The sequence below is a fragment of the Grampus griseus genome (genome assembly GCF_964374135.1).
Source record: "Grampus griseus genome assembly, chromosome: 10".
NCBI classification, from domain to species: Eukaryota; Metazoa; Chordata; class Mammalia; order Artiodactyla; family Delphinidae; genus Grampus; species Grampus griseus.
Genome location: NC_139004.1, coordinates 31,737,630 through 31,754,475, shown reverse-complemented (window position 1 = coordinate 31,754,475; position 16,846 = coordinate 31,737,630). Strand labels below are relative to the sequence as shown.

The window sequence follows — 16,846 nt, the reverse complement described above, 5'->3', positions numbered from 1 at the left end:
ACAGACAGGCTGAGCGCGGCAATGCTCAGCGCTCACACAACTTGGGGATGCCTGGCCCCCTCCTGCTCCTTATCCCACAGCTGCCTGCAGCTGCTCTGAGAAATACACACGGGAATAACGTGCTCCTCTCCTCTCCCCTGCAGCCCCAGTTGAACTCCAGGTGTCTCCTCCTTGTCTCCCTCCCCTGCAGGCATATAGGGAGCAGCAGGAGATGATTCTCACCAAAGTTATATCAAACCCCATTGGCCCCTGAAGTGAATTAGCTGGAGGGGAGCCAACCCCCAACAGCACAAATAGGCCCCCAGCCCCAGCAGTGTGCAGGCTGATGGGGCTGCATTATTTCCTCTTACCCCTGCCTGATCAAGACAACATAGGAGAGCAAAAGGAGAAAAGCATAGGCTTTGGACAGTAGGTGATGAATATAGGGCCCAGATGGACCAAGAGAAGGGGATGAACAAACACCCTACCCTGTACCCCCTCTTTGGTGAGCAGCAGCCCTGGGATCACTGACATGGAAGGGACCATCCTGGGGCTGACTGCTTTCCTGTGCTGTTGGTCCCCAAAGCTAGGAAGAAGGAAGCAGGGGGCAGTGCCCTAAGCATGGCTCCCCCCAACACCTATTTATTTCCCTGTTTGTGCTGATGCTGGGCAGGCTCTCACTTGTCCCTTTCAGGAACCTTGGAGGGGCGAGGGGCTGGCGGGGGGGCCGGACCCGGGTTCCAGGGGCACAGGCAGTGCAGCTTTTGGCTGTGTACATAGGGTGCTTTATTCCCCACAGAGTGATACATGCTAAGGTGGGTTGGGCTTGGACCGTTGTCCCCATATGTACAGAACTGAATAAAGTGGGTCTCTGAGAAGAAGTCTGATTTGCCTTGACGTGGAAGGGAGATGGGGAGGATGGAGATGGACATTACAACCAGGATGTGTTCAGTCCTGTGCTGGTTCTGGCCTGGAATGCAGGGAGATAAGGCACCTCTCAGGGTGATCACTTCCAGGAAGGGGCAGCCTGCCGGGCTTGGAGGGCCTTCTGTACCACATCTTCCCACTGGGCATCTGATATCTCCCGAGCCCAGGCAGGAACCCCTGGCGCAGGTAGGCTTACACCAGCCATCGTCCTTTTCACCAGCTCCACGTGTTCTGAAATCACAGGCAGACCAGTTAGGGGGTAGAAACAGTAAGACCAGCTCCTCTCCCCATTCGTTGAATTAACCCAGAGCTTTTGGGCTAGTGAGGTCACTGAATCTGTCCTGTTATTCCTAGGCAAGGCTGCCCATCCTCCCCCAGCCTAGAAGAATAGCATTTCACCTGGATTCTGAAGTCTGCAAAACCTTAGATTACAAACTTGTTTTAGGAACAGGGTGTTCCTGTGACTTCCCTCTACTGGCACTAACCAGTTCCCTTCCTCCATTATTATTCCAGAATAAAAGAATGAGCTCTTTTACCTGGGTCCATAGGAATAGAGCTGTGGTTGCTCGATGCTATAGCTCCCTCCTCATCTTCATCCTCGCTTTCTAATGGTGGGTCTGGCAAATGAAGCCCCAGGGCCTGCAGAGCCAGAGACGACAGTTCAGGGCCAGTCCAAGGACTCCAGCTTCACCTGCTCAGGAACAATGCCTCCTCCACCATACCTGGATCCGATCCTGGATATCAGCAACTACATCTTCTCCATCCCCCACTGGTGCCAGCTCCACCTCCTCTTGTTCAGGATCTTGATTCAGGGGCTGGTAGGAGTAGCCAGCTGGTCCTGCCCCCGTTTCCTCTTGCTCTTCCTCTGGTTCCTCACTGCTCCAATCCCCAGTGCCTTCTGTAGGGCCCTGGTGTGGCCCGAGTTCCTCAGTCTGATTGGGGAAGATACGTTCAGGACCCATGGTGTCTCCCCCTAGAACTACTGCTGCCATCGGGCAGGGGCTGCAAGAACAGGGCGGCAGGAGAATAGTGATCAGATGAAATTAAGTCCACCTTCAGCCTCTCATCCAGCTCCTTGTGGTCTCCTACGTCACGAAACATTTAAACGCCCCAAGTTTCCTGCCCCCCTCCCCACCATCCAAGCCTCTCCTGGGCCCTTCACCTCTTAAGCCGACTTATCTTCAACGGAGGCCCACCCGCCTTACTCCGCCAATTCTTAACAGCCCAGCCAGAGGCCATGCCACCTCCCAAAAGACATCCCTTCGAGGACGCCCCTCCCCCCCAGTCCACTTAGGAACTCCGGGTCGCCAAATAAGCTCCCCTAGACAAGGCGTACCCGCCCCCTTCTCTCCTCTCCAAGGGGTTCCCCTCTGTACCGCCTGACGAACGCCCTTCGGGTCCCAGAGGCTTCCTTCAAACGGCCGCAGCTGCGGCGGCCCCAGCCGCCCCACCGATTCTCGGCGCTGGCGTTTCCGCGCGCCTTACCCGCTCAGAGCCCGCTGCCAAACTCGCACCTTCACTTCCGGCGCGGCAGGACGTGCCGGGGTGCCTAGTCCTCCAACCCTGCCGCGCGCTCATGATTGACGCGAGCGAGGACGAAGAGTCCGCCCCTTGCCCCGCCTCCACCGTCTTCTTCCCGGACAACCAAGGACTACATTACCCAGTAAACCCCGCGATTTTTAAAAATTTTTTAATTTTTATTTTTTTTTTTTTATTTTTTTTGCGGTACGCGGGCCTCTCACTGTCGTGGCCTCTCCCGTTGCGGAGCACAGGTTCCGGACGCGCAGGCCCAGCAGCCATGGCTCACGGGCCCAGCCGCTCCGCGGCATGTGGGATCTTCCCAGACCGGGGCACGAACCCGTGTGCCCCGCATCGGCAGGCGGACTCTCAACCACTGCGCCACCAGGGAAGCCCAACCCCGCGATTTTTGACACGTATCTGCACATGCCCAGAATCTCCTCAGGCTCCTGCCCACTCTTCAGCCCCTGACGTCCCTCCGGAACCCCATGAACTACAAGTCCCGGTAGGCTTCGGGCACTTAGCTCTGACTGCATGTTCGCAGACAGCTGCCCGCCGGAAGGATAGAGCCTGGTTGTGTTTATCTCGTTGGGGAGCGAGTCGTCGGTTGGCGTGCAACGGGTTCTAGGCTGCAAGCAGCGCGAGGACCCGCGGCCCCGCCCCGGCCCGGCCTGGCAGGTAGTCCGGGGTGGGTTGAGGGACAAGGAGAACTATAGGGGCTGGGGATGCCCATGGTTAGCGCTGGAGTCGTGGGGGACGGGCCTGAGAGTGAAGAGGTGGGGGTGGGGAGGGAGCTAGGGGGATGATGGGAAAGGAAAGTGTTAATGGGGAAAGAAGGGCTCCGGGAGGATGGTGAGGAAACCAGTGGGAGAGGCCTGGTAGCCGGAGGAGGCACTAAAGGAAACTGGAAAGAAGATCGGGTTATGAGGAGAACAGGGAAGCTGAGGATAATGGAAGAAAAGGGCGGGGGTGTCTGGAGTTGTGCGGGAGGGGAGGTTGGGATGACTGAGAGACGAAAGGGATAGCGTCATATACAGGGAGGAATATCTCTGGCGGAAAGGGGTCAATGGATATTAGCTTTTTTCCCCTTAGTGGAAGAGGGAAAATGGAGGGCTGTCGGGGTGGAGCTTGGAGTTGTGGGAGAAGGAAGAAGGAGAAAACGGCAAAGCTCTCAGGAGATCAAGAAGGGCCAGAAACGGGGAATGAAAATTGCAAGAGAATAGCAAGGGGGATAGGTACATGAAGGGGGATAGGTACATGAAGCAAGGGGGATAGGTACATAGGTACAAGGGGGATAGGTACATGAAGGGAATTGAAGAAGCTTGAGGATGCGGCAGTGATGGAGGATGGGAGAGACCCAGGGATAAGAGGAGCCCCTGAGACCCTGGGGGCTTGTTCTTCACGAGCTTGAGTTGTTGTTTTTTTTTTTTGGAGGAGAAGCTAAGGTTTTTTTCTCCACCTTTGGATGGAATTGCTTCTCTCTTGTCCTCTGAATTCTTTGCTTTACCTTGATATAGCTGAAGTGGGGAGTGGAAGCTATGAGGGAAGATGGACTCCGGTTCTTAAGCTCTTCAACCTCCTTCCTATCTGTCCTTACAAGCCCAGATCCAAGAGCTTTTGGATTGAGGACAGGAGTAATGAAGTGAGAGTGGTTTCCTGAGGGGCTATTTCAGGTTTGGCAGAGTGGCTATTTAAAGCATGGGGTTGGGGGTTGAGGGAGGCTGGGCAGGGGCAGGAGGGCTGGCAAAAGCCAGCTGAAACCAGTGTGTCTTTCTTGCGAGGGGCCTCCCTTACTTGAGCTTTTTCTTTGCCTGAGATTCTGCCTGGCTCTTCCTTCTGCCAGGGCTTCTTTTTTTTTTTTTTTTTCCCTTCTGCCAGGGCTTCTTGAACAGGGAGCAGATGATCTACCCAAACCCAGCAGGTGCCTGCCAGAGCAGGCAGTGCCAGCTGCAGGATTTGCCCGACAGAGCCTTCAGATGTACCCATTATCACTAGGTTAGCGGGTTGTCTTTAAGAGACCATGATCTCTCATCCCTGGGTCTTTTTCTTGTCCTGCCCAAGGGCATTTTGCTTTCCTTTCCCTTTCCAGTGCACACCCCCACCCCTGTCCCCTTTCAGAGACCCAAGTGGGAGAAGAGCTGCTGGAAATAGCTCGTTCTCTACCACAATGGCTAGGTTGGGCAAGTGGCAAGAGGAGAAAACCCTACCCCCTCAATCCCCAGCACACACATACCTTTCTGGCTTAAGTTCTTGGCAGCATGCCAGGCACAGCTGTCAAAGGAACTCCTCCTGCCTGTGAGGGGCCCTGGGTGACCCCGATGACAACAGCTCTGTTTGACAAGAGCCCCCTATGAGGGGCTAATCATCCATGAAGGTCCCTGTCAGGGATCAGTCCCACCCCATCCTGGATAGAGGAACTGTTCCACTCTAAAAGCCTAAAAGCTTTTCTGCTTGGAGGCACTCATGCCAGCTTTCAGTGGACTGTCTGGGGTTGGCTGGGCTATTAATAGCTCTGAGTATTTTGAGATCCCTCTCCCCACCTCAAAGAGCACAGAGATTCTTAGAGAGGTGGCAGTAAGCAGAGCAGAGTCAGAAAGACAAGAGAACTCACTGACCTTTGAAGGGGGCTTGGAGCTTGGGCCAAGCCAGTGACAGGGTGCAGCCGCCATGAGTAGGGGACGACCACGTTGAGCCCTTGATCAGCAGTCTGAGCTGGCAGTCAGGTCAGAGTGGCCCCACCCTTTGCTGTTGGAGAACACAGGGCCAGGGCTAGCTTCCTGACCTCAGCAGCTCCCCTGGAGCAGAGCCAGCCACCTGAGCTGTGGAGGGGTGGTGTGGGAGGGCCACCAGGGTGACACTTAGAGGCAAGGCTAGTCCTGGGCAGAGTCTCGGTGAACCAGGCAAAGGCTTTGCCTGAGGAGCCCCTGGACCTAACTTGTGTGCAGGTAGCAGAGGCAGCAGGCCGTGCCGGGGGGGCATGTTGCTGTAACCAGTGGCCCAGGGGATGTTACGGTGGACGGTGCACCTGGAGGGCGGGCCCCGCAGGGTGAACCATGCTGCAGTGGCTGTCGGACACCGGGTGTACTCCTTCGGGGGTTACTGCTCTGGTGAAGACTATGAGACGCTGCGTCAGATTGATGTGCACATTTTCAATGCAGGTAAGCTAACTCAGGGATCATCCCTGGGTGCTCACATCGGGGAGGACAGTGGGTGGCTGAGTGAGGTTTGATGGTGGCCCCCACGGCCAGAGGGGGTGGGGGAAACTAACATGTGGTTTGGGAAAATGTGGACGACCTGAAGAGAGGTTCCCAGGGCTGAGCAGAGCTGTGCCCACAGTGTCCTTGCGTTGGACAAAGCTGCCCCCAGTGAGGCCCGCCACCCGCGGGCAGGCTCCCGTGGTACCCTACATGCGGTATGGACACTCCACCGTCCTCATCGACGACACAGTCTTCCTTTGGGGTGGGCGGAATGACACCGAAGGGGCCTGCAATGTGCTCTATGCCTTTGACGTCAGTGAGTATGAGTCTCTGGAGGCTGTGTTCTGCCAAATGGTGCCTCGCGGGGCTGGGGGAGGTGTGGGCTGAGGGGGGCTGGGAATAAGGCGCCCCAGAGTCGAGGAGGGAGCACCAGCTTGCTTACTGGGCCCACCCTCTCCCCTCCTTCAGATACTCACAAATGGTCCACACCCCGAGTGGCAGGAACAGTTCCTGGGGCCCGGGATGGACATTCGGCTTGTGTCCTGGGCAAGACCATGTACATTTTCGGGGGCTACGAGCAGCTGGTAGGTCTGGGAAGAAACTAGAAGTTTCCCTAGGGTGGGAATGAGAAGGAGGAAGGGGAATTGAAAGTAGTGGAATGGGAGGCTTTGGTTTGCTTGCAGGTTCTGAGGTGGGAGGGACGGAGGGTCGGAGAGTGACCCCTGCTCCTCTCTTTTATTCCTTCCTTCACTTCCTTTCTCTTCCTTGTCAGGCGGACTGCTTTTCCAATGACATTCACAAGCTGGATACCAGCACCATGACATGGACCCTGATCTGTACAAAGGTTGGCCCTTCTTGCTCTCTCCCAGATCCCCACCCTCAATTTAAGGAACCATAGGGAGCTCAAACAGTGAAAGCTGACCCCTCCCCCTCCCATCTCTGCTCCTGCCCAGGGCAACCCTGCACGCTGGAGGGACTTCCACTCGGCCACAATGCTGGGCAGTCACATGTATGTCTTTGGGGGCCGTGCAGACCGTTTTGGGCCATTCCATTCCAACAATGAGATTTACTGCAACCGCATCCGTGTCTTTGACACGAGGACTGAGGCCTGGCTGGACTGTCCACCCACCCCAGTGCTGCCTGAGGGGCGCCGGAGCCACTCAGCCTGTGAGTGTCTGTTAGGTCCCTGCCGAGTCCCCGTCCCCCCATCGCCCCTACATTCTTGACATTCCTCTCTCCTTCCAGTTGGCTACAATGGGGAGCTGTACATTTTTGGTGGCTATAATGCAAGGCTGAACCGGCACTTCCATGACCTCTGGAAGTTTAACCCTGGTAAAGAGCACTGCCTTTAAGGGAGGAACAGGGAGCAATTGAGGGGGCGTGGAAAAGAAAAGAATAATCCTGAGTGGGTGAGGGGCGGGAGTGGAGAGGATATCTGGGCTAGCAGGTGTTGAACCTCCATTTAAACTTCTCTTTAGTGTCGTTTACCTGGAAAAAGATTGAACCGAAGGGGAAGGGGCCATGTCCCCGCCGGCGCCAGTGCTGCTGTATTGTTGGTGACAAGATTGTCCTCTTTGGGGGTACCAGGTTAGGAGGAGAGAGGGGAGGGCTCCAGGAAGGGCCTAAGCCTGTGACTAACATGGGAGACATTTGAGCAAGAGGGTCTCGTGGGTAGTCTTCGCTCCTTCCTTCGTCTCTCTTTTGATCCCTACAGTCCGTCTCCTGAGGAAGGCCTGGGAGATGAATTTGACCTCATAGATCATTCTGACTTACACATTTTGGACTTTAGTAAGTACACTTATTCCCTAAATGCATTTGCCCTCAGGGTCCCTGTCTTTGGGTGGTGATATCCAGGACTGGACCCTTTCCTCGGCTTTGACCATCTCCCTCTCCCCCACTCCTCCTTTAAAGGCCCTAGTCTGAAGACCCTGTGCAAACTGGCTGTGATTCAGTATAACCTGGACCAGTCCTGTTTGCCCCATGACATCAGGTACAGTGAATGGTTGGAAAGGAGGGACTGGTTGAGGGTGAGTGGGCAGCACAGGCGCGTGACCTGATTGGCTTGGTCTCAGTGTGCAGGAGAGAGAAGATTTTGTTCTGTAGTGTACTTGTGGAGAGGGAGCTAGAAGGAAATATAAAACTGTCAGCTGGGTAAGTTTTATGGAAAAAATGTCCAGTTTTCAAACCAAGCTCTCAGGCATCACTTCCTAATTCCTGAGCTTATACAGTTATTTTTGTTAATATGCTGAGAAAGTTTGATTAAATCTTAGAACCTAGCTGTGGAGAAAAAAACAAGTTTAGGAGCCTCTGGATCACATTAATTCCAGAATTAAGGGAGGTCCTTCCTAGCTCCTTCCCTTATGAATTCCATTCTTAGGTCTAAATCAAGCACTGAAAGTTATCTTGTGTATAATTGTGCCCTTCTGGGTCATTCTGCGACACTTTCCTCTCCTTGATTCAGTTCAGCTTAATTCTTACTTGCTGAGGGTCTGTGTGTTCAGTATTTGGTGATAGAGTATACAAGGCTGAACAGATGGATCCCAGGCTGGCCCAAGATGAACACATGTGCAAGTGCCTAGTACCAAGTAGAGTAGAGCCTTGGCATAAGGAGGTACTTCGTAGAATGACAGTTGTCAAAAAGAGAGGAATTTAATTTTAATATGGTGGGATGGCTGGGGAAGGCCTCAGGGAGGATAGGAGAGCTGAATCAGGGCCTTAAAAGGATGGGAGTTGAGAGCAAAAACCGACATTCCTGGTGGGGGGGAGGGGCATCCTGGTTGGATCTCAGCAGAGGAGGAAAGGTAGGTTGGGAAGTTTATTGAGATGTATACACAAACGTTTTTCTCCAGGTGTTGGGCACAAGAATATCAATATGTAAACATAAACAGGAAGTCCACATGAGCTTGCAGGGGGACTAGTGGGTGGTAGTGGATTTGGTGGTGGGTGGAGACCTGATTGTTAACCCTCATAGGGCTGTAAGGAAGAGGTGGCCGTGGGTGGTTGAGCTTTAGGAAGTTGAAGGCACTGGTGTGTTCATTGCTTTGTTTGAGCAATTCTGGACTTGGGGGTGGAGGCTTCCCCTTCTGTCCTTTCTGCCTGTCATTTTTGGCCTTCCAGGTGGGAGCTGAATGCCATGACCACCAACAGCAATATCAGTCGCCCCATTGTCTCCTCCCATGGGTAGGAGGAAGTTTCTGCCGCCTCCCTTCCTGAGCCTGCTGGTGTCTTCACTGCCCTTGCCCATCTCTCCCCCGCCTGCCCCTTTGGACCCTGGACTTGGTATACCTCCACATGGAGTTGTTGGACTAGAGGTGTTTTCTGTGCTGTGAACTTAGTGGGGAGCTGCAGGGGGGAGGGCTAGGTCCCTTCCTCCTTGGGCCGAGGGCCCCTTCCCCTTGGTGCTCTGTCCCATTCACCTCCCTCCAACTGCTCCTGGGCCTCTGCTCTGCCCCAGGTCAGCCATGCTCTGCTGGGAAGCGAAGGGAATGGGGAGGAGGGAAAAGCAAGCAGTGTCAGCCTCAGGAGCTTCCCCTCCCCACCCCTCTTTCCACCTCTTCCCGCTGCTTGAGCCCTGAGCATCGATTGGGAGCTGAGAGGAGTTGCAGCTGTTGGCATGAAATCTCCTTCTCCCTGACCTGGGGAGGGGAGGACCAGCAGATAATCCTACCGTTCCTTGAGCTGTTGCTGTACCCTGACGCTCTCAGCCAGCTCACATTTTATAAAAATGAATTGAAAGTCTCCAAACGTGTGCTCTCTTTTGTGTGGAATAGGCAAGGGACGGCAGGAGTTTGCAGTGGGGCCAGGGTGCTGAGGTTCTGGCTTCTCAGCCAAGAGCATTAGGAAACCAAATACCGCCACGGACTGGCCGGAGTTTCTTTTCGGCGCGGAGTGCAGCGCCAAGCGACAAAAGGGAGGGGGCAACGTTATTTACGGTGGGCGCCCTTTTCCGCCCAGAGAGGGCTCCCCGGCCGCCCACCAGCGGCCCGCCCGGCGCTGGACGGGATCTGCTCTATTGTCACCAAACCTCGCGGACTCGGCCTGCCGGAGATGCCGGAAGGAGTGGGGCGGAGCGGCCGCCGCCGGAGCGGAAGTAGCGCCATTAGTCTTCGGCGCGGTGCGCGAGCGGATGCTGACTGCAAACTCCCGGGAATGGGCGGCCTCCGGGTCTCCTCGCGGGTCTCGGGACGGCGGGGGCCTGGGGCCCGGGGACCTGCAGAAGGGTGAGGGGACGGCGCCGGGCCGAGGGGCAGCCGCGGAGGCGGGGTGAGGGGCCAGTGGCACCGCGTGTGGTGCGGGCTCGGAGCCTGGAGACGCCGTGACCGTGAGACTAAGTTCTCTGAAAGATGCGAACACCGGGAGCTCCCCCCCAACGCACTGGAAAGTGGGGAGTGAGAGAGAATGCTTCCTGGATTAGAACATCCTGAGCAGTTTTTTAAAGGGCGAAGAGGGTTTTTCGCAGGGGAGGAAACGTTATGTTCAAAAGCAGAGTCAGGAAGGGGGATGGATTGTTGGAGAAGGCTTAGTAGGTGAGGATTCAACAAATTTTGCCAACATTGTTGAGCATCTGTTGTGTGCAGGCACAGTTCTAGATGCTGGAGATACAGTAGTAGATAAAGCAGCAGAACACTGTCCTCATGAAGGTTACCTTTTAGGGGTTAAAAAAACCAAGCAAATTAATAAAAGACAATAAAACACGGAATTGCAGATTTTTAAAGGGTAAATTTTTTGAAAAAGGTGATAAGAGCTTTGAAGAGAACGCAGGGGAGGGGTTACAGTTTTATGTAATCACAGAAGGCCTCACTGGGTAGGTGACATTTGAGAAACCGTTTGAAGGAGGTGAGGGAGCAAGCAGTACAACTGGAGGAAGTGTTCCAAGCAAAGTCCGGTGCAAAGGAACTGAGGTGGGAGCATACCTTCCTGCTTAGGAACTGCTTGGAGGCCAGTTGACTGGAGAGGAGTAGGAAGGAGGAGATGGTAGGAGATGAGATTAGAGCCAAAACCCGGGCTAGGTCACATGGGGTCTTCAGGCTATTACAAAGCCTAGAGCTTTTCTTCTGAGCAAGATGGAAGCCATTGGGGAGTTTTGAGTTCTGGAGTGACATAACGTGTAGGATATGTATGTGGAAATGAGGTGGGAGTGATAAGATCAGATTTGCCTTTTTCTTTTTTTTTTTGGAAAGAGAAAGTTATTTTATTAAAGAACTTAAAGTGAAAACTTCAGGTCTGAAGTAGTTTCCCTTTTTTTTTTTTTTGCGGTACGCGGGCCTCTCACTGCTGCGGCCTCTCCCATTGCAGAGCACAGGCTCCGGACGCGCAGGCTCAGCGGCCATGGCTCACGGGCCCAGCCGCTCCGCGGCATGTGGGATCCTCCCGGACCGGGGCACGAACCCGTGTCCCCTGCATTGGCAGGCGGACTCTCAACCACTGTGCCACCAGGGAAGCCCAGTTTCCTTTTTTAAAAAAATTTTTATTGGAGTATGGTTGATTTACAATGTGTTTCAGGTGTACAGCAAAGTGAATCAGTTATACATATATCCACTCTTATTTTTTTATTTTATATTATTTTTGGCTGTGTTGGGTCTTCGTTGCTGTACGTGGGCTTTTCTCTAGTTACGGTGAGTGGGGGCTACTCTTCGTTGTGGTGCGCGGGCTTCTCATTGCGGTGGCTTCTGTTGTCGCGGAGCACGGGCTCCAGGCGCGGGCTTCAGTAGTTATGGCACACGGACTTAGTTGCTCCGCAGCATGTGGGATCTTCCCAGACCAGGATCAAACCCGTGTTCCCTGCATTGGCAGGCGGATTCTTAACCACTGTGCCACCAGGGAAGTCCTATCCACTTTTTTAGATTCTTTTCCCATATAGGTCATTATAGAGTATTGAGTAGAGTTCCCTGTGCTACAGTAGGTCCTTATTAGTTGTCTGTTTTATATATATCAATAGTAGTGTGTATATGTCAATCCCAATCTCCCAATTTACCCCCTCCCCAGGTTTTGCTTTTCAGATGCCTCTCCCAGGCTGAAGCGGGGAGCATAGCTTTGAGAGGAGTGAGACTGGAGGTTGGGAGAGCAGTGAGGAGGCTAGAGTACTGATTGAGGTGAGAGGTGCTGAGCGTATCCTGAACCAGAATAATGGCGATGGTAGCTGAGCAAGGGAGACAGAGGTCCTTATGGGGAAACCTGTGAAGGAGTGATTTAAAAGAGCCTTACATATACACCTTCTTTAGCAACGTGAAGCCCCAGGTACCTGGAACCGATGGGAGTTAGGTGTCAGTGTAGCGCCGTTATAAGCTGTGCTGCCCAGGACCTGCAGTGGTTGGTCTGAAGGGGATGTTGGAAAGCATCAGTTACCTATGAAGAATGAAGATGGGGTGGCACCTTTGCAGCAGTGGCAGATGCTGAGCTGAGTTGCGGTTCCCTCCCACCCCCACCTACCTTTCACAGGCACATCTCACATGTCATTTGAGGAGCTGTTAGAATTGCAGAGCCAAGTGGGCACTAAGACGTACAAACAATTGGTAACTGGAAACAGCACTAAGAAGCAAAGTTCCAGACCACCTGTCCAAAAAGCATGTGTTGCAGATAAACACAGGTGAGGAGCAAGGCCTGCCCCAGGAGTTGGAGGATAGCTGGGACCTTGAGTAGGTGTCTGCTTTCTTGGGTGGCAGGTGGGAGGCCTTTGACAAGACTGGAGTTCCCTTGACCTGTTTAATTTCTCCATAGGCCTCTGGAAATGTCAGCCAAGGTCCGGGTGCCATTTTTGCGTCAAGTTGTTCCCGTCAGTAAGAAGGTGAGGAGGAGCCAGTAAGCTCTTTCTCAGTGAAAGGAGACTGAACAGTTCTTTTATATTCTCTCTGTTCGCTCCAAAGGTAGCCCGGGACCCCCGCTTTGACGATCTGTCAGGGGAATATAATCCTGAGGTGTTTGATAAAACGTATCAATTCCTAAATGACATCCGAGCCAGAGAGAAAGATGTGAGTAACGTGAGATTGGTCTGTGGGGATTCCAAGTGGTGAGACTAGAGCATAGGTCAGAGAGTCGGGCAGAGGGGAGCAGGGCGCGTCAATTTACTAGCTGTGTGATCATTGACAAGTTAGTTAACCTCTTTTAGCTTCAGTTTCCTTATCACAGATAATTCCTATCTCATAGTGTTTATGTGAGTTAACAACATATGCGAACCTCTTAGAATAATGCTTGGCACAGAGTTTCACCTAACATTTACAGAATGCTAACTGTCATACTCATTTTCCAACGTGGAGCTTGTGAAAAAGCAGCTGAAGAAGCGCCGTTCAGGGGAGGAGCGTGAGAAACTGCAGCAGCTGCTTCAGCAAATGGTGAGTAAGTCAGAATACGGGGGAGGAAGGTGAGAGCAGGTCAAGGCAGGAGGTGATTCACAGTCCCCGCTATTCACCTGTCTCACCGATCTCATCTTTGCTCCTCAGGAGCAGCAAGAAATGGCACAGCAGGAACGGAAGCGGCAGCAGGAGCTGCACCTGGCTCTGAAGCAGGAGCGGCGGGCTCAGGCCCAGCAGGGCCATCGGCCATACTTCCTGAAGAAATGTGAGTGGTACACAGCTATGACAGGCTAGTTACAGGAACAGGGGTTGGGTGGCCATAGAGGCAGGATACTGCGTTAGGGGTCCATGAGCTCCCTAAGGGAGGCATGAAGGCTGGATCCCATGGTAAGTTGGAGGAAAGTAAAAATAGTAGGGAGTTGTTGTTTGTAACCATTCTTGTATCCCTAATGACCATGGGCAGGGAGTATTGTTTTTATCTCTGTCCCACCCCCACATATGTGGGTAGGGCGCAGAGAAGGAGCTCATAGTTGGTTGAATTGAGAAGGAGCAGATTCATAGAAGTCAGCTTGCTTACACACACCGGTGAACTCCAGATGAGTCACATATCACTGCATAGTGGTTGAGAATTACTGACCTGGGGAAAGGGAAAGAAGCGAACTTCCTCCTTTGCTTACCGGCTTTCTTTCTCCTTGTCCTCTAGCTGAGCAGCGCCAGTTGGTCCTAGCTGAGAAGTTCAAGGAGCTGAAACGAAGCAAGAAGCTAGAGAGCTTCTTGAGTCGAAAGAGGCGCCGAAATGCAGGCAAGGACAGAAGACATCTCCCTTTGAGCAAAGAGTAGTAAGGAGCTGTCCTCAGCTCTGCCACTGTCCCAGTGAGAAATGCATCTGTGGGGACACATTTGGGCTTGGCCCGTTCTACTCTTTCCCATTCAAGGGCAAGGGTGACAGCTGCCTGGGAGCCCAACTGGCTCAGAGATGACTAAAAGGCTCTTGGACTGCCTGAGGGCTGGACAAGAAGAGCAGCTCAGCCTTCTGCCATTCCACACTTCTTCTGCTTGGATCTGGGTCATCATGTCCTCAAGTCCTCCCATTCTTGCCTTAAAATAATGATTCTGGTATAGAAGGAAAAGGACTGGTGAGTGACATTGAGGCCAGTTGAAGGCCATAGAGTCTGTGAGTGGCTCCCGGGACTGGGACTTTATATGTAGGAGCCAGTTCATAAACACTCGTGTCACTCATCTTTTTATTCTGCTTCTTTTGTGGGTGACCTAGAATTACCATTTCAGGGGCCACGTGTTGGGTGGGCAATAAATCTAATGCTCCTACAAAGTGGGAAGTCAGATCAGAGACCCTTCCTATTTAAACTGAACAGATGACACGATCATTCAAAGACGGAACCAATCCCACAACTCATCTACTTAGCTTTGGTCTTGGATGCAGGGGAGGTAGAAGGTGGGGACAAAAATATGATAATATGTAAGCACAGCTGGCTCTCAGTACTGTTTGGGTGGAGAATACATATGGCCTGTGTGGACTGGAAAATCCTGGAGCTGACAATTCAGTTTAAAGTGATCTCAGGTTGATAGTGCCTTCAGGCACCTGGCAGAAGCAAATGCATTCCTCTCTTGAGGATTGTACTTTAAACCCAGGCCTCAAGGAATTCCTTCAGATAAAATTTCAAGGAATCTAAGCTTACAGTGAAAACAAAGCAAACAAGGAAAAAAAAACCCCATAAGCAAGAGTCATTAGGAACAACAGGCAAGAGAATCAGACCAGCAAAGACTGAGATGTTAGAAGTATAAAATACAAAATATTTTACTTACATTTAAAGAAAAGCTATGACTGATGAAAAAAATATCAAAAAGGACCAGATTGATAAAAAAAATTTTTTTAATGAAAAATATATTATTTGAAGTTAGAAACTTTATGGTTAAGCTGCAGATTAGACACACCTAGAAGGAGAATGAACTGGAAGTAGATGTGAAGTTACACAGATGGAGCCCAGGGATAGAGAGAAATGGAAACTGAGGAAAAGAGGTTAAACAACACGGAGGATAGAGTGAGGAGATGTGAGACAAATCAGAGTTCCAGAAGCAGAGAGTATGTTAAAGGGGATGAGAATTATAATTGATAATTTATAAACCCTAAGAATCAGGAACACCAGTTTATCACAGACGGTGGGGTTGGGGACCTAGATAAATCACAAAAACTACAGAACATTAGAAAGATTAACATCTAAAAAGCAGCTATAGGGAATTCCCTGCCAGTCCAATGTTTAGGACCCAGCTTCCACTGCAGGGGGCCCCCTGGTCAGGGAACTAAAATTCTGTGTGCTGTGTGGCGCAGCCAAAAAAATAATAATTTAAAAAATAAAAAGCAGCTGTAAGGGAAAGGAAGAGGTAGAATTAGAAGCTAAGACATCTGTTACTGCTTGATGCTTCTGGGATGGGGGAAAAGATGTAGTTCGGATGACAGAAATGCATAAAGTGCGCTTCTCCCAGTGATTGTTAGATGAGGGCTCTGGCTACCAGGATAGTTCGCCTGTCCCAGAGGGAGTGAGGAGCCAGTGCTACAGGGTCCCCAGTGTCACATGTGTCAATCCTAGTTTAAAGCCAAAAGACCGATTCTGGCTGATAAAAGCAGAAATAGACTATTGAACTACTGGGCTCACAGAAACACTAAGAAGGCTGGAGAGAAGCTCCAAAAAAGGAGTGGGGGATAAAGTCAGAGCAGTTAAAAGCACTGTAAGCCCTACCGGTGCGGGAACCAGTGCGACGTGAAGATGTCAGTGCCGACACCAGAGGTGCCCCACTTCCCCCTGCTCTGCGCTAGACTGAGGCATTCCTGGCAGAGGCATCGAGTCACCTGGCTGCAAAGGCGATGCTGGGAAAGCCAAGTGTCTGGTCTTTCATATGGTGGGAGGTGGGCTCTATCTTCTCCCTAGGTTTGCGGTAGGGAGTTTCTAAGCACAAGAAGGGGGTTCAGGTGAAGGGCAGTCAAGAAACCGTAATGTATGTCCACCACACGGCTGTATTGGTCCCCAAGCCTCCAAACTGCTACTTTTCCCCTTCAACGAGGAGCCAGAGGAGATGGAGAGCCCTGAGCTGCAGCTGTGGGTTGGTCTGGTTGGTTCTGGTTTTTATTGTTAACAGCTTTGTTGAGATATCATTCACATACCATACAGTGTATCCATTTAAAGTGTACAATTCAGTGGTTTTTAGTATATTCACAGAATTGTGTGACCATCACCACAATTTGGTAACATTTGTGACACCCCAAAAAGAAACCCCGTACCTTCTAGCAGTCACTCCTCAGTTCTTCCCAATCCCCCCAACTCTAGGCAACCACTAAACCACATTCCGTCTCTAGATTTGCCGATTTGGGGACATTTCACATAAATGGGATCATTATGTGGTCCTTGGTGTGCAAACCAGCTAAAGGGATATAAGGAATTGAGGCTGTGAGGATGGTCTCACAAGGGGATCAGGGAAGCAAACTTTCATCCCGAGTCAGCCAGGAAGTGTTTGCCCTGTAGAGATGGAAAGCCCTGAGGGCAGGGAAGGAGGCTCAGATCTTTACTGGTGCAGGTGAGAAAAGGGCAATCAGGACTGCTCACCTGGGTGGCTGGATTTGGGTACCAGATCAGGCAGATCAGAGTCAAAGTGGGGTTAGACTGTGTGGAGGACAGTGGGCAATGTAGGAGCAGGACTGAGGACAGGAATGTGCAGGGTTTTGGCATTATGGCTGGTGGGCTCTTCCTTTAAGGACTGTTGGAGGTTTGTCCATTGCAGATGAGCAGGTGGGTACCCTGTGGGAGACTTTGTGACTGAGTGGGACGAACAAGGGGTTGAGCAAACGCCGTGGATGAGACTAGTGGCCTGGAGCTCAGCCCACACCAGAGCCCGTGGGACAGCAGCAGTACAGGAGGTGGCAGT

At 52.2% G+C, this 16,846-nt stretch overlaps 3 protein-coding genes across 14 annotated transcripts; 2 read left to right on the top strand and 1 right to left on the bottom strand.

Moving 5' to 3' along the window:
* Window positions 1–765: 765 nt before the first annotated feature.
* MEA1 (male-enhanced antigen 1) lies at window positions 766–4,791 on the bottom strand. 4 transcript variants are annotated; one of them, XM_082662927.1, is made up of 4 exons: window positions 2,243–2,374; window positions 1,629–1,908; window positions 1,443–1,545; window positions 766–1,137 (listed from the first exon to the last, which is right to left on the bottom strand). In XM_082662927.1, exons 2-4 carry the CDS (start codon window positions 1,896–1,898, stop codon window positions 986–988), a joined length of 525 nt encoding a protein of 174 aa, XP_082519053.1. In that variant the 5' UTR covers window positions 1,899–1,908; window positions 2,243–2,374; the 3' UTR covers window positions 766–985. The 4 variants fall into 4 exon arrangements, with proteins under 4 accessions (XP_082519053.1, XP_082519052.1, XP_082519051.1 ...); XM_082662926.1 differs by lacking the exon at window positions 2,243–2,374 and adding an exon at window positions 4,658–4,791 and having other exon boundaries at window positions 767–1,137; XM_082662925.1 differs by lacking the exon at window positions 2,243–2,374 and adding an exon at window positions 2,392–2,492 and having other exon boundaries at window positions 767–1,137.
* On the top strand, window positions 2,942–9,355 carry KLHDC3 (kelch domain containing 3). Of its 8 annotated transcripts, none has more exons than XM_082662916.1 (13): window positions 2,942–3,102; window positions 3,942–4,066; window positions 4,303–4,419; window positions 5,370–5,582; window positions 5,761–5,937; window positions 6,090–6,205; window positions 6,394–6,465; window positions 6,575–6,788; window positions 6,867–6,953; window positions 7,100–7,208; window positions 7,336–7,409; window positions 7,533–7,611; window positions 8,806–9,355. In XM_082662916.1, the coding sequence occupies exons 4-13, from the start codon at window positions 5,429–5,431 to the stop codon at window positions 8,948–8,950; spliced, it is 1,227 nt and encodes a 408-aa protein (XP_082519042.1). In that variant the 5' UTR covers window positions 2,942–3,102; window positions 3,942–4,066; window positions 4,303–4,419; window positions 5,370–5,428; the 3' UTR covers window positions 8,951–9,355. The 8 variants fall into 8 exon arrangements, with proteins under 8 accessions (XP_082519042.1, XP_082519043.1, XP_082519045.1 ...); XM_082662917.1 differs by having other exon boundaries at window positions 3,942–4,097; XM_082662919.1 differs by lacking the exon at window positions 4,303–4,419.
* Window positions 9,356–9,725: 370 nt separating this feature from the next.
* Window positions 9,726–14,149, top strand: RRP36 (ribosomal RNA processing 36). Of its 2 annotated transcripts, XM_082663831.1 has the most exons (8): window positions 9,750–9,841; window positions 11,607–11,713; window positions 12,060–12,207; window positions 12,339–12,405; window positions 12,485–12,589; window positions 12,875–12,949; window positions 13,058–13,175; window positions 13,614–14,149. In XM_082663831.1, the coding sequence occupies exons 3-8, from the start codon at window positions 12,071–12,073 to the stop codon at window positions 13,748–13,750; spliced, it is 639 nt and encodes a 212-aa protein (XP_082519957.1). In that variant the 5' UTR covers window positions 9,750–9,841; window positions 11,607–11,713; window positions 12,060–12,070; the 3' UTR covers window positions 13,751–14,149. The 2 variants fall into 2 exon arrangements, with proteins under 2 accessions (XP_082519956.1, XP_082519957.1); XM_082663830.1 differs by lacking the exon at window positions 11,607–11,713 and having other exon boundaries at window positions 9,726–9,841.
* The last annotated feature ends 2,697 nt before the right edge of the window (window positions 14,150–16,846 follow it).